General features: G+C 33.8%; 1 protein-coding gene across 1 annotated transcript in view; it reads left to right on the plus strand.

Annotated features, from left to right (window-relative positions):
• Positions 1 to 23966, plus strand: part of KPNA5 (karyopherin subunit alpha 5) — a 48637-nt gene that overhangs the window by 14310 nt on the left and 10361 nt on the right. The window contains exons 6-12 of the mRNA XM_036248345.1: positions 1340 to 1471; positions 3628 to 3716; positions 9056 to 9155; positions 15621 to 15784; positions 17793 to 17871; positions 19691 to 19816; positions 23786 to 23913. Of these exons, the coding sequence (XP_036104238.1) occupies positions 1340 to 1471; positions 3628 to 3716; positions 9056 to 9155; positions 15621 to 15784; positions 17793 to 17871; positions 19691 to 19816; positions 23786 to 23913 (818 nt within the window). The remainder of the gene's footprint in view (positions 1 to 1339; positions 1472 to 3627; positions 3717 to 9055; positions 9156 to 15620; positions 15785 to 17792; positions 17872 to 19690; positions 19817 to 23785; positions 23914 to 23966) is intronic.

The following is a 23966-nucleotide window of genomic DNA, read 5'->3' on the forward strand; positions in this document are numbered from 1 at the left end:
AAATCATAGCCACGTTCTCCAGTATGCCACAGTTTCCCACTTGCTCATATGACTCTTTTTATGTTAATTATCTATTCTATAGATTTATGAATTCACCACCGTTCACTAATACATACCCTCAGCTTACCTAGATTTTAATGGAGAACCTTTTAATTGTCATTTAATTTATTTCATTATCTATAATTGGCTAGAACTATGGTCTCTATTTTTATTTTTTTATTTTGTTAAAGGCCTCTTTATTTTTGTTTTTTTTTTAAATCCTCACCTGAGGATATTTTTCCATTTATCTTTAGACAGTGTGGGAGAGAGAGAGAGAAACATTGACATGAGAGGGACACACCAACCCGTTGCTCCTCACACGACCCTGACCAGGGCCGGGGACCGAACTGCAGTCAAGGTCCTTGACTGGAATCGAACCTGCGACTCTGGTTCGTAGACTGACACTCTAACTGCTGAGCCAAACTAGCCAGGACATGGTCTCCAATTTTTAACAAAAATATAAATTTCTCCCGTAAAATTTTCTCTTAGTCTCACACAAAATAGTAACTGTACTTTTCATGCCTTTCAGTAATGTTTCCAGATACAATTTTGTTTTATTAATCATAATGATATCTACCTTAATGTGAAAAGTTGTATGTGCCAAGTATTTTTAAAGCTATAGTTACTCCTTAGTTTGCCTGTGAATTTGCAGGTCATTTAGCTTACTGTTTGGGAGACATGGATATAAATCCATCACATATAAGTATATACAAATTCTAATTGAATTAATATGACCAACTTCTCAGAGACTTTGCTGCTTAAAAGAATACCATAGGTCCTGTTTGTGGCTCTGCTAATAGTAAACTCTTTAACCTTGAACAAATCACTTAAATCTCTGGACTTTTTAATTTTCTTATTTCTTAAATGAGGAGGTTAGGACTAGGTGATCCCTAGGGAAACAAAACTATCTTTTATGATGCTAAGTTCCATAAATATACTATTTTTCTATTAAGTAGTGTGTCATTAATTTGAAGCTGCTTGCTTTAGAACACCTAGTTCTCTAATAGACATTAGGAGTTTTGTGAATTATGAATTCAGATTTGTTCATTTATCGTTCATGAGTTTGTAAATTTTTATTATATTCTTCTCAGTTCTTATTATTCCAGACTGAAGAGTTCTTTTTTAAAATTAAGGGTCTTTATCTATGAAAATCTGATTTCACATTGAATCTTATTAAATATAAGGCTGTCTTTATCTCAGACTTGTCCTATTAAGTCTTTACTCCCTTTCTTCTTCCATTTTTTTCTTTTTCTGACATTTCTTTGGTGCTTTCATTTATTTTACTTTTACTTTTCCTTAGTTTGAGGCTGCATGGGCATTAACAAATATAGCATCTGGAACTTTTCTGCATACCAAGGTAGTTATCGAAACTGGGGCTGTTCCAATTTTTATCAAACTTCTTAATTCGGAGCATGAAGATGTTCAAGAACAGGTAAGTTTCTGTTTTAATGGTCATATTTACTGGATTCTAATGTTCTCATCAAAGTACCATTTATGATTTGAATTTATTTTCACAAAATTACTTGTGTATTGCATTTGTTGAAGTACAGTGATTTCTATTGTGTCAAATTAGAAGGAAAGAAAATAAACAGTTTCAGGCATCATCCTGAGTTATATATAAGTGTGATCTCAGCTATAAGGGAGCACTGTACTAATTTATAAAAGGCCATACTGTGACCCATAAAGTTAGTAATTTACCTAAAGTCACAGTGAATGGCTGAACCAAGTTTTAAACCTGGGCTGTTCTGACTCCTTATTTTTGCATGAATATAAATTATTATTATTATTTTTTTAATGATGATTTTTTTTTAATTTTTTAATTTTTTTTTTTCCCTCACCCGAGGACATTTTTCCATTTTTTGTTCAGATAGAGCGGGAGGGAGAGAGAGGAAGAGAGAGAGAGAGAAACATCGACGTGAAGGGACACATCGAGCGGCTGCCACCCGCACGACCAACCAGGGCCGGGGACAAACTGCAACCGAGGTACATGCCCTTAGCGGGAACCGAACCCGGGTCTCTCCGGACCGCAGGCCGACGCTCTAACCGCTGAACCAAATCGGCCAGGGCTGAATATAAATTATTTTGTTGTTTCCTTTTAAACATATGATTTTTGAATAGAACCATTTTAAAATAAGCTTTGTGAATAAATTCTCACAGTTGTAAGAGGGAAAATTTCAACACATAATTTGTACCATCCAAATTTAAATCAAATATCTTGGTATTTTGTTTTGAATCCTTTTAATGCAGATTGATCTGATATATATATGTGTGTGTGTGTGTGTGTGTGTGTATATATAGTATCTATACATATATATAGTATATATATAGTATCTACATATAGATATATATAGTATTTATATATATATAGTATCTATAAGTGAAAAAAAAATATTTTTCCACATAACTAATATTGGGAGCCTTTTCTTATGACATTAATTATATTCAAAGAAAATTTTACTGATTACTCATTATTCATTCAAGTATGTATCATAATTTATCTGTTCCTCAGTTGTACATTGGAATTATCTCTAGTTTATTAGTGTTATTACTAATATGGTGATAATATTATATTTGTTTTTATGTGCCTTTTCATTATTTCATTAGGGAAAAATAACTTTACTCTGTTAAAAGAAAAAAATTTTAAAGTTTTCATTACATATTTCAAAGTTGACCTTCAGAAAAGTTATACCAATTGATATCCTCACAATAGACTATTAGACTTCACAAGGGGGAAAATGTGATTAAAAGAATTAAAAAATCTAAAACAAAATAAACTTATGTCTAGAGTAGATGTTAAAAATATTAACTCATGCTTTATTTATTTTATTTTTTATTGTTGAAAGTATTACAGATATCCCCCTTCTTTTCCCCATTGATCCCCTCCTTCCTGCTCCCACTCCCCTCCTGTCTTCCCCAGCCTAGTGTCTGTGTCAATTGTTAACTCTTGCTTTAAAAGTTAAAATAAAATTTTCCCAATTGAAAAAGTAACTTAGTCTACTTTTGTACTTATGTGAAAAATTTGAAATGTGAATATAATAAAATGATAATTTGCATTTGCAAGATTTCTCATTTAGTTTAAATTTCCATAAGTAAATAATTTGATCTTATACTACCATTTATTTAAAAAGTATAATGACCCTAGACTAATTCTAAACTTATTTTTAAGGATCAATGCAAGCCAATTCTCATACTAGCTTTACCTAACTTTTCTATGTTTTGTCTGTCTCTCCATTCTGTTACAAATCAGTTTCTTCCCAGTGAGTGGACTCCTTGGAATAGGAACAAGCTTCTAGTAAATGTAATAGGAAAATTCACTAAATAGATGTAGTTTGTCTCTTCTGGAAGGTTTGGCATATCTTTATTGAACAGGATAGACATTTCAGTAGTATATAAGGAAATTAAAATGTACTGTCTTTCAATTTGATTAAAAATATTAAATAAAACTTTTAAAGGTTTTCTTTCTTACTGTCCTACTAGCATCTTTTTAACATCTGGGAAACTTTGTTCATTCTGTACTAAAATTTTATCTTAAGAAGGAGCATCTTATGTAAGATATTGTAACAATATTTTTCTTAATCTTTTTCTAAGGCTGTTTGGGCGCTTGGTAATATTGCTGGTGACAATGCAGAATGTAGAGATTTTGTTTTGAATTGTGAAATACTTCCACCTCTTTTAGAGTAAGTGCTTTAAATTTATCACAATTAAAGTAGTACTACCTTTGGAAAAGAAAACCATATTCTAACTATATTTTTATATACATAATTAAGTTCTTAAGTGATGTTTTAAAATTTGGTTTATGTTTAGCCATGCCTGCAATAGCTTGAAAATATTAGAAAAAATATTTCAGTTGTATCTCTATCTTTCATGTTCTCTTGAGCCATACTTTATGGTGGTTATTGCTTACTGTGTTAAAATAATTATTCTACAAAAGTGATGTAGTCGTTTTTTAATATAATAAAAATTTAAATGTTGCTAAAGCAGGAAATCTTGAATACCTGAACAAATGGTATATTCAGAATTTCATGGATCTTTTGCTGCTGTTGTTTATTTTTGTTAATTTTCACCCGAGGATATTTTTTCATTGGTTTTTAGAGAGAATGGAAGGGAGAGAGGAGAGCGAGAGAAACATCTATGTGATGGAAACACATAGATTCGTTGCCTCCCATACAACCCCAACCCGGCACCAGGGCTCAAACCTACAACCTAGGCACATGCCCTTGACTGGGAATTGAATCCACGACCCTTCTATCTATAGGCGGATGCTCTATTTGCTGAGCCAAACTGACCAGACCAGAGTTTCATGTTTTTATATTTGATTTTGAAATGTTCATAGAAAAAAAAGCAGGTGTGAGTATTTCAGAAATGTTCTTTTCTTTTTTTTCTCAAGATTGTTTGAACTATTTAAGGTTCCTTATATTTCCATATGAATTTCAGGATTGACTTTTCCATTTCTACAAAAAGGCAATTGGCATTTTCATTAAGGATTGCATTGAAAGTATATATTACTCTGGGGAGTATTGCTGTCTTAACAATATTAAGTTTTCCATCCATGAACATGAGAAATTTTTAATATACAGGCATATTTCATTTTATTGCTCTAGTTTTTCTAGTTTCTTAAGACGAAGGTTTAAGTTATTAATTTTAGATCTTTTTTTTAAATCCTCACCAGAGTATATTTTTCCATTTATCTTTAGATAGAGTGGGAGGGAGGGAAAGAGAGAGAGAGAGAGACATCGAGACCGTTGTCTTCCGCACAACCCTTACCAGGGCCGCGGACGGAACCGCAACCGAGGTACGTGCCCTTGAGTGGAATTGAACCGGTGACTCTTTGTTCTGAAGGCCGATGCTCTAACTGCTAAGCCAAACTGGCCAGGGTGTGATTTTAGATATTTTTTAATGTAGATGTTTTATGGCTATAAATTTCCCTCTGAGCATTGCTTTCACTCCATCCTATATGTTGTGCTTTCATTTTAATTTATTTCAGTGTATTTTATAATCTTGTGATTGTTTTTCTTGTCCCATTGTTTGTTTAAGAGTATGTTACTTAGCCCTGGCCAATTTGGCTCAGCTGTTAGAGTATTGGCCCGCAGACCAGAGTCCTGGGTTCAGTTCCCACTAAGCGCATGTACCTCAGTTGCAGTTCGTCCCCGACCCCAGGTGGGGTCTTGTGGGTGGCAACCATCTCTCTCACATCGATATTTCTCTCACTCTCTCCTCCCCTCCCTCCCACTGTATCTGAAGATAAATGCAAAAATGTCCTCGGGTGAGGATAAAAAATAAATAAATATAAAAATAAGAGTATGTTACTTAGCCCTGGCCGGTTTTGCTTAGTGGTTAGAGCGTCGGTCCGGGAATCAATGAGTTGCGGTTTTGATTCCAGTCAAGGGCATGTACCTCGGTTGCGGTTTGTCCCGGCCCTGATTGGGGTTGTGCAGGAGGCAACCAGTCCATGTGTCTCTCTCACATTGATGTTTCTCTCTCTCTCTTCCTCCCCACACTCTAGCTGAATAAAAATGGAAAAATATTCTCAGGTGGCAATTAAAAAAAAGAGTATGTTACTTAAATTCCACATATTTTTAAATTTTCCAGTTTTCCTTCTATTAGTGATTTTTAGTTTAATTCTTTGTTGTCAAAGAATATACTTTGTATGATTTCAGTCTTTTAAAATATATCAGATTTCCTTTGTTATCTAACATATGGTTTATCTGGGAGAATATTCTATATGCACTTGAGTAGAATGGAGTATATTCTGCCCTTATTAAGTGGAGGGTTATATAGGTGTCTGTTACTATATTTAGTTGCTTTATAGTGTCATTGATGCCCCCTATTTTCTTATTGATCTTCTATCTAGGTGTTCTATCCATTATTGAAAACAGTTTATTGAAGTCTCTAGCTACAATTGTATTAACTGTCTATTTCTCCCTTCAGTTCTTTCCATTATTGCTTTATATTTTGCTTTGTTTTAAGATTTTATAAATTTATGTTATACATGATAGATTGACTTTTTGTCAATATATAATGTTTTTTCTTTTCAACACAGTTTTTGACTTAAAGTCTATTTTGTCTGATATTAGTATATCTACACTGCTTTTGGGTTATTGTGTACATGGAATATTGCTTTCTATTCTTTCACTTTCAACCAGTTGTGTCTTTGAATCTAAAGTGAGTGTCATGTAGAGTGTATTATAGATGGCTCATGGATTATCATTTTAATTTTTTTATTGCTTTTAGCGAGAGAGGAGGGAAAAGGAGAGAGAGAGAGAAACATCGATGAGAGAGAACATCAGTTGGCTGCCTGCTGCATGCCCCCATTGGGGATTGGGCCCACAACCTGGACATGTGCCCTGACCAGAAATCCAACTGGCAACCTCTTGGTGCATTGGTCGATGCTCAACCACTGAGCCACACCAGCCGGGCTTTTTGTTTTGTAATGCATTCTGATATTGTGACTTAATTTTAGAGTCTAATCTATTTTATATTTAATGTAAATACTGATGAGGAAGATTTTCTGCCCTTTTGTTTTCTATATATCTTATATTTTTTTCCTCAATTTCTTATTACCATTTTTATTTATTTAATTAATTGATTTTCAGTATACTGTGTTAATTATCTTCTTTTTCTCTTTTCTGATTTATATATAGATATATCTATATATATCTATACACACACACACACACATATACATATATATTTTTTTAATCCTCACCCAAGGATATGTTTTTCATTGATTCTAGAGAGAGAGGAAGGGAGAGGAGAGACAGAGATACATTAATCGGTTGCCTCATGTACTCACCCTCACTGGGATTGAACCCACAACCTGGATATGTGCCCTAATCGGGAATCGAACCTGCAGACCTTTGGTGCATAGGAGAATGCTCTAACCAACTGAGTCACATTGGCCAGGGCTTTAGTTATTTTCTTAATTGTTAATCTAGGAAGTATAATTAACATTTTAAACTTATAACAACATTGTTTGAATTAATACCAATTTAGTCTCAATATTATACAAAAACTCCTGTACATCTCTGTCCTACCCCCTTTAAGTTGTTATTGTCATAAATAACATTATTATACATTGTGCTCTCATTAACATAGATTTATAACTTGCTTTATGTATTTACTTTTAATTCATGTAGAAATAAAGAAAAATTACAAACCAAAAATACAATATTACATCCTTTTATATTTACCTATGTAATTATTTTTAGCAGTGTTGTTTATTTCTGCTTATGATTTTAAGTTATTATCTATTGTCCTTTCCTTTCAACCTAAATGGCTCCTTTTACTCTTGAGAAGCAGATCTATTAGTGATGAATTTCTTCAGCTTTTGTTTTTCTAGGTATCTTTTACTTTCTCCTCATGTTTAAAAGATAGTTTTGCTGGATATAGCAAGTCTTGGTTGACAGGTTTTTTTTATTTTTTATTTAGCACTTTATATGTATAATTGCGTTGCCTCTGACCTCTATGGGTTTTGTTGAGAAGTTAGCTGTTGATCTTCATGAGAGGATACCCAATTAGTCTATACAAAGGCAAACTACTTACATTAGTTATTCAGGGAGCAACCAGACAGGTCAAAACAGACAAACACAATTCCTTAAAAACAAAGTCTTCTTAGCTCCTTTTAGAACCAGGAACTCCAGCTTTTGTGTCCAACGCTGCTGCCTGACTGGGGAGGGGATTGGGCAAGGGTAAGTTATATTGCTAGAAAGCTCTCCTGCTATATTTCAAATCTTCCCTGGTTAAAAGTTTTCTTGGTTATTTTAAACTTTTGACTGTCTATGAGAGTTTGAATCAAGTTGGTTCTGACAGGATTTGTAAGTTTTTTCTGTATTTCTGGGGCGGTATGGACCCCAGAATTCCCTTCTCCACTATTTTGTATGTCACTGCAGAATAGGGATTTTTTTTTAAACCAAGGTTCTCTACACTTCTAGTAGCTGGGAGATCAAAACTACTAAGGTGGATAGTTTGGTAAAAAAAAGCCCAACATCTCTTCTGATCTTCATCCAATTTGACCCTACATTCCTTGCTCATTATATTTATGTAATGTATTTTCAGGGTTAAAAGTGTAATCTAATGCTTTTTTTTAAAAAAAAATGTTTTTATTGATTTTTTTTAAAGAGAGAGGAAGGGAGAGAGAGATAGAAACATTGATGTAAGAGAGAAACATTGATTGGCTGTCTCCTGCATGCCTCCTACTGGGGATCAACCTTGCAACCCAGGCATATGTCCTGACTGGGAATCGAACCAGGACCTCTCAGTCCATGGGACGACACTCAGTCCACTGAGCCACATTGGCCAGGCTCTGATACTACTTTTGAAGTGTATAGAGATAAGTAAATTAATTTCCCATGACACTATTTATTTTGAATATGTTTTATGTCTTGTAAGAATCCATTTAGCCCTGACCCGTTTGGCTCAGCGGTTGAGCATCAGCCTGTGGACCAGAGAGTCCTGGGTTCGGTTTCTGCTAGGAGCACGTACCACACACACACACACACACACACACACACACACACACACACACAAATCCATTTAGATCATAGAATCAGAATTTTAAAAAATAGAGCTGTGGCCCTGGCCGGTTTGGCTCAGCGGTTAGAGCGTCGGCCTGTGGTCCTGAGAGACCCGGGTTCGGTTCCCGCTAAGGGCATGTACCTCGGTTGCAGTTTGTCCCCGGCCCTGGTCGGTCGTGCGGGTGGCAGCCACTCGATGTGTCCCTTCACGTCGATGTTTCTCTCTCTCTCTGTTCCTCTCTCTCCCTCCCACTCTACCTGAACAAAAAATGGAAAAATATCCTCGGGTGAGGATAAAAAAAAAAAAAAAAAAATAGAGCTGTGCTATGTTTATTTTTCTTTCTGGAAATATAATGAATTAAAGAAGCTAATTTTTCCTATTTTACCAGTTCATTTTGAAGGCCTTATAAAATATATTGAGAATTTTTATGTTATGATAGAGAATAACTAAAGAGGAAAAATAAAAGTAAAGTAACAATTCCTTTTTTATTTTTTCTTGACAGGTTATTAACAAATTCAAACAGACTTACAACAACCAGAAATGCTGTATGGGCCCTCTCAAATTTATGTAGAGGCAAAAACCCTCCTCCAAACTTTAGTAAGGTATGAGTAAAATGTACAAATTAAGGAATCTGTCTATATACACCTTTAAGTCTCCTTGTAATAGGTGTTTAGAGCTTGAAGGGACTTTATTCTTATTTTAGTAATTATTTTCCTTATTGATTAGACAATATTTGCACATATACAAAATCAAGAGGTATATAGTGAAAAGGAAATTTTCCTTTCTACCCTTACCACACCCTGTGATTGCCTCTCCCCAGGCAAACACTGTCACTAGATGTTTTTGTCACTGTCACTAGATGTTTATGTATCTTAGAGTTGACTTTAGAAACCTCTAGGCTAGTTCTTGTCACTTAGGAAATTGAAGCCCCACACAAGATTAAGGTAATTCATCCAGGTCCACTGTTACAAAATTAGAGAAGTAACTAGTCCAGAGTGGCTTGTGTTTTCACTTTGTACTTTTTATCTGTTAGAATATCCCCCTCCCCCCTTCTACTGCTAAAAGAATAGATTACTTATAAATTCTCAATCTAGTTGTATTGTCTTACCAGTAAAATGTTGTTAGAAATAATGTGGGTACATTTTGGAATGGCATTTACTCCTTTTGAATTCAATGTCTGTGTGAATTGCAAGGAACAGTGTCTACCACACTAAGAGAAGCTCAAAGTCTAGTAAAGATCTAGTGATACAGTTTCTGGAAGAAAATAATAAATTTCTAATTCAAAAAAGATGATGCCTGACTTAGTATGCCTTCTCATTTCACCATTTCAGTTTTAACAATTCATGATTTAAACACATTTCATCTGAACAGCCAACATCACTTTAAAATCTCATTGTTTGTTGATCTTTTACCACACTCCATAGAGTGATATGAGTTCAATCATAGTTCATAAAATTCTTCTGCAACCTTTCATGCCTATTCTGTTCTGTGTTTATTGACAATTACATAATATGACTAAGAAGCTGGTTTAAGACATTGTAAAGTATGCTAAAAATCATAGCAGTAAAATTTATTATTTTAATCAGACATTCTGTTTAATAGGTATACAGTTGATCCTTGAACAATGCACAGGTTGAGACACCAACCCTCCTCACAGTCAAAATCTGCATATAACTTTAAACTTCCCCTAAACTTAGTTATCTCTCAGTATCCACTAGGGATTGATTCCAGGGATCCCTGTGGATACCAAAATCTGTGGATGCTCAGGTGCCCTATAATATTGGCATAGATCAGTGCATATAGTTGGCTCTCCACTTCTTTGGACTCTCAACTGTGCATGGAAAACACTACTGGTACTTTTTGAAAAGCTCTACATGTAAGTGGATCTGTGTGGCTCAAACCTGTATTTTTCAAGGTTCAACTGTACATTTTAAAGTTTTGAGTAAATTATACTTCACAACTTCTCAAGGAAACAAGTTATGAAATAATTTTGTAGCAACTGACTTATTCAGTTTAAAAGAATTTTGTATGATTTTCATTTTAATAATAGAAGGGCAAGGAATGAGTATTTGGCCTGGGTTTAATACAAGGAAATGTATTTTATGAGGGGCACAAATATCCTTCAAATGACCTTTAAAAATGTTATTTATTTAAAAACTGATAATTTGGCAATGATTGTTAGGGAATTGTAAGGAAATAAAATGTTCATATTTTGTCTGAGGAGATAGGTCAGTGAATCTGATAATGATGATTTCTTCATTTGCTATTTATATTTTTTTACTTGCATATGTAAAATTGACCCGTCCCACAGGCCGAGCAATGAGGACTCTAGAGGGGGAGTGAGGATGAGGAGGGACAAGAGACACGAGAAATGGAGACAAGACAGGATTCTGATCAAGTCTCGTTTATTCAGGGGAAATCCACACAATATATAGGGGAAGAAGCAGAAAAACAAGATCATTCATTGCCAAGTGATAAGTTACTGAGTAACCACCCCGAAGCACGGGTGGAACAAAAGATCAGCAAAGACTGGCTTGTTGAGTAAATGATTCAAAATGCAGAGATAAAGCAGAGATATCCTGCCTTGGGGCAGGAGATGGCAGAGCAGATTTTACTTAAAGAAATGCAGAGATAAAGCAGAGATATCCTGCCTTGGGGCAGGAGATGGCAGAGCAGATTTTAACAGAATGGATGCCATGCAAAAAGTCTCCCACATAAAATTATGTATGCTAATTATATTCATGGTTTTAACAATCATGGTAATTTTTTTTTCTTCCCTCCAAAAATGATTTGGGATACCCATATCTGAGTTTTTACAAGTGAACTTTGGTTCATGCAGTGCTTTTCTCCTTAAATTTCTTTTAATACATTGTTTTTGAGAGTTTTTCCATTTATTTTTAATTTTAATTTTATTTTTATTTTTTTGGTACGTGCCCCTAGCGGAAACTGAACCCGGGACTCTCCAACCGCTGAGCCAAACCGGCCAGGGCTTTTTTTCCTTTTAAAATAAAAGACATGCATCCATATGTTTGTATGTTGAGTTAATAATCGTGATAATAGGTATAAAGATATAGTTAGTTTAAAATGCCATGTTTTCTTTTTTTTTTTCTGTTTAGTAACAGTATTGGATTTTTTTAAAGCAGTATTTCCATTTAGAGATTTTTTTTTTGTTCTAATTATATTACGTGGGTTTTCAGAGTTCTTCAGCGACAGGCAAGCAGTAAATATTTAAACATTTTTTTGTAATAACAAGCACCTTATATGATTACCTCATTTTTAAAAAGTTTTTTTTTTTAATTTGGATGATACCTTTGAAATTGATGTAGTATCTTTTTCCTGAAGAATTTGCTTTTTCAAAGGTACTGAAATTTATAAAATTGATAATCTGTAAAACTTGTATTCTAAACCACATTTCTCTAAGCTTCCTTTTTAGAGTTATTACCTTTATTGCACCTATATAAAATCCCCTTGATGTGATAATTATACGGTGGTAGATGAATACCATTTTTCTTAAGAGATATATGCTAAAGTTTTTAGGGATAAAGTGTTATGAAAATATCAGCAATTCTTAAATAGGCCAATAAAATTAAAAAAATATATATATGTAATATATATATGAAGGTAGGGCGAGAGCAAATATAACAATGTTAACTGGTGAAACTAGATTAGTAGCATATGAATGTTTATTGTACTTTTTTCAGTTGATATCAGTTTGGAATTTTTCAAAATAATATATTGAGGAAGGAAATATATCACTTCCCTTGATAATACCTAGTTTTTGCTACAGTCTATTGCCTTGGTTATTGCAGTAAGCCTCCTAACACATCTTGCTTCCTCTTTGTCCACCCATGTCCACTTTTTATACCCAAGCCAGAAGCCAGGATGATCCTGTTAAATGTTAGTTTATACCACATCTCTGTTCAGAAACCTTCCATGACTCCCTATATTTTATTCAGAGTAAAAGAAAAAATTTAAATACCTACAAGAATTTTTATTATCTGGCCTTTCATTTTTCTCTTTTATTCATGTGCTACTATTTTCCTTTTCACTTCATTCCAGCCAACTGGCCTGCTTGCTGTTCCTCAAACTCACTAATTAATCTCTTGCCTTTGCACTAGCTGTTCCCTCTACTTAGAACAAAATTTTTTATCTCAGGACCCTTTTTCACTCTTAAAAATTGTAGTGACCCAAAACCTTTTACTTGTGCAGTTTATATGTAGTAGTATTTACAATATTAGAAATTAAAACAAAAATTTTAAATATTTATTAATTCATTTAAAAATAACAATAACAAGCCCCCTGTAATTAAGTAATACTTTTTTTAAAAGAAAAACACTTTTTAAAACAAAAATTTTGTGAAAAGAGTAGTACGAATGTATATATTTACAGATCTCTTGTTATCTGGAGACATATAACTAGATTCTTATTTCAGATTCTGCATTTGATCTGTTGTGATATATTTTAGTTGAAGTCTTTTCAGGTAATGTTATATTCTTTGATACTATACCAACATTTAAATGGTAGGTTATTTTAAATGTTAGTTGCATTAAGGAATCTGAAATCATATTATTGAACTTTTTGTACTGTTAATTAAAATCTATGGTCTTTCTTGCACTTTGAATGGATCTTGTTCTCATGCATGCATTGGTCATTTGGAATATGTGATTCACTGAATTACACTGCACTTCCAAATGTTGACATTTTATTATATATATATTTTTTTAAAAATCACAGTATCACCACCAATGTTGGGAACCTGTCAAACTTAATGGTGGATATGTGATTTCCAAAATTCTAAAATTTGTTTGAAATGTCAAAATATATCATTGGCAACAAATATTGTCATTTTTTTCTTCAAATAATAGGATTGCTTTATTTAAAAAAAAATGTCTGCCAAAGACCTAATACCAAATAAAAATTAATGGGTTTTTTTTGTTTGTTTGTTTGTTTTTTGGTATGTGCCTCTAGTGGGAACCAAACCTGGGACACTCTGGTCTGCAGGCCAACACTCCAACTGCTGAGCCAAACTGGCCAGGGCAAGATTAATAGTCTTTCAAATAAAAAAATGGTGTTCCTATGGGAAAAAACAGCTAATTCAGTTTGTAACTTAAATGTGTGCTTTTCCTGGAGAGCACCATCATGCTTTGGTATTCAGAAATGGTCTAAAATGCAGATTTCTCATTTTATCTCATAATACATTCAATGGATTATTTAAGTATTGAGATTTAATAAAACTAGGAATTTTTTACTGCTTCTTCAAGGTAATTCTTAAATAAGGCTGTCTTCCCTCTTTTAACTGCCTGTACGGAGGTACAAAATATAAAGATCTGTGGTTCATTTTGTACCACTGCCTTGATTTGTGCTTAGGTACTAATAATTTTGCTCATCATTGCTTTTGTACCTTTAGAGCAAATGTCAGCAAAATGAAAAAACAAAAACAGTTATGTATTATTATAATTATGAAAATAGTTTTGACATTAAAAACCTCCAAAGGTTTCAAGAATCTCTTAGGGCTCCATGGACCCCACTTTGAGAACCACTGGCCTACAACATATATAATACTATCTACCTGACTGATTCCCTATGTTTCTCTATCTTCTTTTCCTTGTTTGTGAGAAGACAGATGGTGGCATAGAAATGTTTTCATTTTACTCTCAAGATAGAAATCTGTAGCACTTCATTGTTTTTTAAATAAGTAAAAAGATATATATCAGTTACACTAATTTTTTTTTTTTACTTTAAAACTTTATATTTGCTTTTAAGAACTGATTCTCACATTTATCTGTTTAAGGAAGAGGAGACGGTTGGCAAGGGTGAAGGCATGATTGTTGGGGTAGGATCCAGTTGTGTAGATTCTATTTCCTAACTCATAGATAAGCATATCTGTTTTGTAAGTGAATGGATGGCTGTTCCTGGGCCCTAGGGTCATCTTTACAGGGCTCAGCAGGGTGGATAAGTGTTTTCAGAAGGTTATAGTGTATGTACTGGCAATCTTTAAAATAGAGGTGAAGAGAACATGAATCGAAAATATTAGAACATAAAAAAGTTGTTACACTTTTTATTTGTGGCATTTAACATACAACTCATATCTGAGAAGAAAGACTAAGGGATATGGGAGGTTGCTGATGAAAAAAAAAGAACTTTAAGGAATATAGAATCAATATTGAGTATAGCAATAAGAAGAGCCAACATCTCAGTGCTTAGTATATGCCAGGCATTGTTCTAAGATGCTATATGCATTCTTACTAATTTAACGGTATCATATTATCCTGATTTATAAATGAAGACATTGGGGTTAGAGATGTTAGTTTTTGTGCCCATGGTCACAAAGCTAGTGAGTAGTGTTTGAACCTAGGTATATCTGATTTGAGAGGAAGGATCATAGAATTTATATAATTCAAGCCTTTTTGTTTCACAGATTTGAAAACTGAATCTCAAAGAGATAAAATGACTTGCTCATCTCACAACTAATTAGTTGTAGTATTTATGCTAGATGGATTAAAAATCTTTATTGTCCTATATGTTTTTTAAATGAAAATATAGGGTTATCAGTACATTAAGAAGTATAGTTTATTAGTGACTTCCATTAAAAAACCCTTCAGATTTCTTTTTGTGTTTTTTATACCTTTACTTTGCAACTGATTATTAGATTTACTTTCAGTAATGTACATATAATAAGTAAAGTGGGATTTATTTAATTTGGATCATATTCCATGATCATTATATTAAAACTTACTGGAAACATTTTTACTTCTCAGTTTTGGTATGCCATTTTAGAAGGTGTGTGTATATGATTTAGATATAGATAGAGGATCCCAAATACATATTTCATTATTTAAAAAAAAACTTTAAATTATCATGTATCTTATTTAGTGTAAGATTAATAAGGGTCATAATCAGTGTCATATTTATATCTGATCATAGTTTTAAAACAGTAGAATGTGTAATTTCTCTAGTATTTTTATAGCATTACATTTTAGTTTTAAAATGAGTTTCTATATTTTCCTAAAGAAACTTGATTTTAGATAGGGAAAAAATTTCAATATTACCTCTTTCTTCCTTAACAGGTTTCACCTTGCTTAAATGTCCTGTCACGACTGTTGTTTAGCAGTGACTCAGATGTATTAGCAGATGTGTGTTGGGCCCTTTCTTATCTCTCCGATGGACCCAATGATAAAATTCAAGCAGTCATCGATTCTGGAGTCTGTCGAAGATTGGTGGAACTTTTGATGTAACTATAATTAATAATTAATATTATATGAGTGTGAGTTTAGCAGTTAGTGTAGAGGCCTCATAAACATCTCAAGAATCAGTATCTACAGGAAGGGTTGAAAGTTACTAACCCTACTTTGCAGAATAACTGTACTGAAAAGTTGACCCTTAAACTTGTATCTCATATCCTCTAGTTGGGAATAATTATTTTGTTCATGAATTTTACTAGTTTTAAACTCTTAATGAATGAGAAGGACTTAAGTCAACAAGTATGTATGGAATGCCTATTACCTGTGAAGATATTGTGCAAGATCTGTTAAAGATAGGACATAATTCCTGTTCTCATAGAATGAGTAATTTAGTTACTTGTTCATTACAATAATTGTATAAAAGATCACATAGTGAAAATTATTTAGTATTTCACTTGTATTAAAGATAATATTTCTATGTCATTGCTGCCTTCTTTAAAAAGAACAGATTTTCGATACAAGGAAGTTAGAAACTTCTAAGAGAACTTACATTAAAAAGGTGTAATAATTTCTCCATTCATTTCTTTAAATATATATATTATCTTTCTTCCTTTATTCTTTATTCAAAAAGCCATTAGGTAAATGCAAACAAGGTAGATGGCACAAAGAAAAGAGGTCAGATAAGGCGCTCAGCATGAGGACAGCATCTGAAGAGGGTGGGCAGGCAGGTCCAATGGGGGAATCAGGGCTTGAGGATGACACCAACCAAAGCAGAACAAACAGGCTGGAGCAGGACTGGGATTCAGCACCCTGTGGCATAGCAGCTTAGCTGGATCAGAAGATTGGTCATATATAGGGAGATTCTGATAACAGAAGCTAATTTTTTATTCTCCGAGAGATTTATAAATATGGAAAGGAGGAAAGCCAGAAAAACTTGTAATATTAAATTAGAGTTGGAGGTATCAATGTGAACTCATGGCTTTCAACATTAAAGAGATAGATCTGGAAACAAATATATATGTAAGTGTGGTATGTGTGGTGTGTGTGTTTGTGTGTGTGTGTATTTATGTCCTCTTAAAGGGCTTGGTAGCTATGACACATTTATACTAACAAGCTGAACACATCGAATGCCCAGGTCTTGGTTTTAAACACTGGAACCAGAATTATTGGAAAAATGGCTAATTCCAGGGCTGAGAATGATAAAAAGTAAGATGAACCCAGAAAGTCATGACTGCTCAAAGAATAGATAAATGTTAAAAAACACAGAAGCCCACTTGAAGGGTCTCCTACTGTTCAAACCTGGGACGATTTGAGCATTGAAATAAATTTATAGTAATATATTAAAAACTACTGAATAAAATAGGAATCCCTGAGTCCACACTAAAATAAGGAGATAGATCAATAGGTAGAAAAGGCATGTAGTTGGAATGATAGTATTAGAAAGTCATCATTGGCAACAATACCAATAATGATTAATAATTCAGACACCAAAACTCAAGGGATGCTAAAACTATTGGTGAAAGTGTGTTAAGGAGTGGGATTTTACATATTCTATAACTATTTCCTTATCAAATATGAATTATAAAGGGAAAAATAGTAATGTCAAAGTGGAGAAATCTGATAGACACCATCTTAAGCAACCACAGTTCAGTACCACTATAATGAACAGAATAGATACTGTATGCTATCCAGTACTCTGTAATGAAAAGACCATATCATTTGTGTTATCCTTGCTAAAGTATATAACTTGGGTCTTAATCATGAGGAAACATCGGATAAACCAAATAACTGGCTTGTGATAAAAAATGTCAAGATCATGAAAAGGAAAAAGTAACTAACTGTTTTGAGTTGAAAGAGACTAGAAAGGCATGAAAACTAGATAGAACACATGATTCTGGTTTAGATTCTTTATTATGGAGATAATTATGGGATAATTAGTGAAACTTGAATGGGCTCTCTGAGTAAAGAGTATACAGGACTTTTTGAACTATTTTTACAAATTTTGTGTAAATTTTAAATTCTTATGTAGTGTGTAAGTTAATATTTTTATTATTTTAGGCACAATGATTATAAAGTTGTATCACCTGCATTAAGAGCAGTTGGTAATATTGTGACTGGCGATGATATTCAGACACAGGTGAGTTCAGACTTTTTAATGATAAATTAACATAAATGATTTTAAGAATTTATCGTGTTCATACCACAGGTTAAAGTTAATCAAAACTTTAGCATGAACGTTATTATATAAGCATCTATAATGTAAGCATATTCTTGATAATAAGTGATCAGACTCAAATATATCTATGTGAAAGCACTATCCTAGACCTGCATCAATGTGAAGAAGTACAAGATAGGAATTAAGCTCTTGAAGGATTTACAGTTCATTTGGAGAGAGAATATATATTAAAACAAAGTAAATTACCCTAGGTAGTATATGTGTTCTGAGAGCTGATTGATCAGTAAATGCTATAAAAGTTTAAAAAGAAAATCAGTATGCTAAGAAATTGTTACAGATTCCATAAAGGAGTTGGAACTAAAGCTAGATCTTAAAAGTAGAGAAGAATTTAAGTAGACAGAAGAGATTTATATGCCAGACATGTATGAAGTATGTTTTAGAGGCATTGAACCTGACTAGAAAATAAAACGTTAGTGAGAGGATGATTGATTATAAGTAGGTTAGAAGTGGGGTTAGAAATAAAAAGGCCTTTAATAGCAGATTGAAGACCTAGATTATGAGAATGAAAGGAAAGATAGCAGGGAAACCCCTCCAGAACTGGTAATTATGTATTTGAGATATCAAAAAGGATGTGGTATCAAGATTGAGGTCAGATCTGGGATAATCTTTCTAGAAACTTAAACTTGGTAACACATTAGATTCTTTTGTTTACTACCATATGTAAACTTTTTATTATAATCTATTTTGTTTCATTTTTAATCTTTAAAAGCTCTCTTTAGATACTTACCTTAATTATTAAACAGTTGATCCTTAGTAATTGATAGTTATTTAAAATAGCTCTTTAAATAAACATGCCTTTCTATACGTACACTGTTTTCAACAGAATTTTGGTACTGTGCTTCATACATCCTTCACAAAGTGAATGTAATGTAAATCATTGTAGGTATTTTGAAAATAGGAACATAATCTTGCAATGGAATAAGAAATGTAAAAGAACAAAGCAGAATATACTTCTTTACAAAAGAAAAGTGGAACAGTAAAAAAATAAATAAATTTTTTTTAAATCCTCACCAGAGGACATGCTTATTAATTTTAGGGGGGGTGGGGAGAGAGAGAGGAGAGAAGAGAGAATAAAAGAGAAAAACTGATGTGAGAGAGAACATTGATTGGTTGTCTTCTGTACATTTTCCAGACTGGGAATTGAACCTGAAACCTAGGTGTATGTCCTGACTGGGAATCAAACCCACAGCCTTTTGGTATACAAGACAAAGCTCCAACCAACTGACCCGCACTGGCCAGGGCAGAACAGTAACATTTTTAATAAAATGAATAGACTTATTTATACATATTAAGGTTTCTTAACAGTTATGGAATTAGACACTTTCAAACTATTTGATATATATATATATATATATTTTTTTTTCCTCATTAATTCATTTGGCAAAACTAGAGGATGGATCCTGACCAGTTACTAAATCTGTCTTCAAATAGTTATTTTAGGTAAACTCTGAGTTTATTTGCAAACTTGAAGGACACACATCGGAGTGTCCTGCTTATTTGAATTTCAGTACATTGAGAACAGGACACTTCACTACACCAGCATTAGAAAGGTTTTGGCAAAGTAGGAGGGTAGAGGACAGCAAATGCCTAAGTTTACTTTGAGAGGAATTTCTTTTTTCTTAATTTTTCAGAATGGGTTTTGTATTTCTAAATAATTCACTAGTATATTTTTGTTTAGTTTATTTTCTATAAAACTGTTTCCATTTCTAACTTGTTTTAGGTAATTTTGAATTGCTCTGCATTACCCTGTCTCTTACACTTACTGAGTAGCCCAAAGGAGTCAATCAGAAAAGAAGCCTGCTGGACTGTTTCTAACATTACTGCTGGAAATAGAGCTCAGATTCAGGTAAATACCTTTCAGATCTGAGAAAACAGGAAGATCTCAGAAGTTAATTTGGATAAAAAGTCAGCATTTTATTAGTGATTTTTTTAGTGAGTTACTGAAAAAGACTCTTAAAAGATTCTTGAAAAGTATTTTAAAGAATATATCCTGTGAGATTCCAAAATGTCAGTGGAGTGAATAGAAGCTACACAGACCATCTCCCAGGACCAAACTGGAATTACAACTAAAATAAAGACAAATCGTCAGGAAAAACCAACAGAAAAGCAGCTGGAGAGGACCTGTGTAACTAGGGACAGAAAGAGGACACTAAATTGAGCCTGGTAGAAACTGCAGAGGGATGAGAGGGTAGGCTGGGAGTCCACGGACAACAGCTGTTTTAGCTGTGAGCAGTTTCCTCAGGGTTAAAATCCCAAGCTGGCTCCACAGCACAGAGGGTTGGGACAGAGCACTAATTAGCTATAGCCACTCATTTTGGGCTCCAGCAGAAGGAGGGCAGATGGGACTGAAACTATGGAGAGACTCAGGAGCTTGGTGAGCTGGGACAGCAGTGGGAGTTTTGGGCTGAATCACTCCCTCACAGGACAGTTGCCATCTTACTCAAAGAGCCAGTTCCCAGAGCCCTGGGAAGAAGTAACAGCCCCTCCCTCATGAATTTAATACCACCCAGCTGGTGCAGAGAAATGCAAAGTGAGGCTCGTTAACAGCCAGCAAGCATCTGCCCCACCCGCTGGAAATCCTATTACCCTGAACACCTGAGAAATTTTTTCATTCAGTTAAAGGCTACTACCCAAGGCTCATCAAGTAACTGAGACTAATAGCCTCCAGGCAAAAAGCTAGAGGATAACTGAACCTTTCTGGGCTTGCATAGACACACAGGAAAAGTAAGACTTAACAGTGGTGTTTAACATGGGTCCTCCCACACTCATTCAAACCTAGTAAAGGGAGGCAAAACCAACAGAACACCAACACCCACAGGGAAAATTTGGCCAGCTCCAAAACCCACCGAGAGCCAAAATGGTGAAACAAAGAAATCCCAAATGAAAGAACAAGAGAACTGTACCAAAGAAGAGATAAATGAAATGTAGTTAAGTAAGTTATCAGAGATAGAGTTCACAGTGATGATAATGAGCAAGCTTAACAGCATGAGTAAAGAGCTCAACAGCATGAGTAAAGACACAGAAACATTGAAAACCAACCATTTAGAAATGAAGAATGACATAGCAGAAATAAAGAACACATTGGAAGGAATAACCAGCAGAATAGAGGAAGCCAAGTACCGGATCAGTGAATTAGAAGACAGGGTAGAAAAAATCGCCCAATCAAAGAACCAAAAAGAAAAACAATTAAAAAACAGGAAGCCTGCCTAAGAGAACTGTGGCACAATATGAAACGTAACAACATCTGCATCATAGGAGTTCCAGAAGAAGAAGAAAATGAGATAGGATTAGAGATATATTTGAAGAAATAGCGACAGAAAAAACTTCCCTAACTTGGTGAAAGAAAAAGGCATTCATGTTCAAGAAGCACAGAGAGCCCCAAGTAAGAAGAACTCAAACAGACTCGCACCAGGACACACAATAATTAAAATGCCAAATATTAAAGACAGAGAATCCTAAAGCTAGCAAGAGATAAGCAACAGGTTACCTACAAAGGAACCCCCATAAGGCTATCATCTGACTTCTCAATGGAAACTACAGATCAGAAGGGAATGGCTTGAAGTAATCAAGATAATGAAAACCAAGGAAGGATCTGAATCCAAGACTACTCTGTCCGCACACCTATCATTCAAAATAGAAGGTCAAATAAAGAGCTTCACAGACAAAAAAAGAAAGGCTAAGGAAATATATTTGCACCAAACCAGAACTGCAAGCAGTGTTAAAAGGACTGCCGTAATTACTTGAAGAAATAGAAAGAAAAATATAACAAAAATGGCAATAAATAAGTACGTATCAATAATAACCTTAAGTGTAAATGGATCAAATGCTCTGATACAGAGTAGCTGATTGGATAAGAAAGCATGACTCATATATGTTTTTTTTTAAACATATATCACAACAAAAGATCCACCTCACAACAAAAGGTCACGTAGATTGAAAGTGAAGGGATTGAAAAAAAAATCTTCCAAGCAAATGGAAAGGAAAAAAGAGCTTGGGTAGCAATACTCATATCCAATAAAATAGACTTCAAAATTGAAGACCATAACTAGAGACAAAGAAGGCCACTACATAATATTGAAAGGTTCTATGCAACAGGAAGCTATAACCTTGGTAAACACGTATGAAACATCTATACATCCAGTATATGAGCATCAAAATATATTGAAAAACTTCTGGAGGACATCAAAGGAGAAATTGACATCAATAGAATCATAGCAGGGCACTTCAACACCCCACTTACATCACTGGATAGATCATCTAGACAAAAAATTAACAAGGAAACAGAATGTCTAAATGAAGTGCTAGATCAAATGGATTTAATAGATATCTACAGAGAATTACACCACAAAACTGTAGAATTCACATTCTTCTCAAGTGCACATAGGGCATTCTCAAAGATAGACCACATGTTAGAACACAAACTAAGTCTCTACAAGTTCAAGAAGATTGAAATCACATTAAATATCTCAGATCATAATGGCATGAAACTAGAAATCAATTATAACAAAACATTTGAGACATGGAAGCTAAATAGCATGTTTTTAAACAATGAATGGGTTACCATGGAGATGAAGGAAGAAATTAAAAACTTCCTGGAAACCAATGAAAATGAACATACAACAACACAAAAATCTATGGGACATAGCAAAAGCAGTCCTGAAAGGGAAGTTCATAGCATGACAGGCCTACCTCAAGAAACAAGAAAAATTTCTAATTGACTAACCTCACAACTTAGAGAACTAGAAAGCAAACAGAAAAAAAACCTAGAGCAAGTAGAAGGAAAGAAATAATAAGGATCATAGCAGAAATAAACGACATGGGGAAAAAATTTTTCAAAAGATCAATGAAACAAAGAGCTGGTTCTTTGAAAAGATAAACAAGATTGATGGACCCATAGCTAGACTCTCCAAGAAACAAAGAAAGAGGACCCAAATAAACAAAATCAAACAAAAGAAGTAATAAATGACACCACAGAAATACAAAAGATCATTAACAAATATTGTGAACAATTATATGCCAAACAGATTGGAAAATCTAGGGGAAATAGACAAATATCTAGAAACACATGGTCTCCCAAAACTGAACCAGGAAGAGAGAGAAAACTTGAACAGACCAATAACAACTAAGGAAATTGAAGATGTAATCAAGAATCTCCCAGCAAACAAAAGTCTGGCCCTGATGGCTTCACAGGGGAGTTTTACCAAACATTCAAAGAACTACTAACACCTATTCACAAACTATTCCAAAAAATACAAGAAGAAAAGACTTACAAACTCGTTTTATGAGGCCAGCATAATTCTAATTCCAAAACTAGAAAAAGACAGTACAAAGAAAGAAAACATTTGTAACAAAAATAAATATAGCCTGTCCTCTAAAATAAAATCGGAATAACAATTACGTGTGTGTGTATAATGTGTGTGTGTGTGTGTGTGTGTGTGTGTATAATTGTCCATCACAGTGCCTGACACTTAATGGTTAATCTTTAAAAGGGAATTGATTTTTGTTAGTTTTTAAAAAGTTAGGCAATAATCTTTCAAAACTATTAAATAGTGAGTAGGGCCCTATCCAAACTCCTTGAGTCAGTAATTACCTCATCAATCAATCTACCTTGTGTTTTATTATCCTTAAAGTTTATATTCTGCTAATATATTCTCCAGTCTTAAAAGAGGAAAGTAGGGGAACTTTTGTTGAAAGATTAGAAATAAAATATTTCCAAAAATCTTGACATTTTAAAGCCATTGAGTTTTAAAATTCCTCTCTTTACTATTTAAAACTGTTTGCATTAATTTTGCTATATCAGTTTTTTTCTCTTCAGTCTGTTATAGATGCAAATATTTTTCCTGTTTTGATTGAGATTCTTCAGAAAGCAGAGTTTCGCACCAGAAAAGAAGCAGCTTGGGCTGTAACTAACGCAACATCAGGGGGCACTCCAGAACAGATAAGGTGTGAGACAGATTTTTAAAAGTTGGTTTTAAAGTGTAAATGAGACATTTACA

This window comes from Molossus molossus, unplaced genomic scaffold (assembly GCF_014108415.1).
Source record: "Molossus molossus isolate mMolMol1 unplaced genomic scaffold, mMolMol1.p scaffold_m16_p_8, whole genome shotgun sequence".
NCBI lineage: Eukaryota > Metazoa > Chordata > Mammalia > Chiroptera > Molossidae > Molossus > Molossus molossus.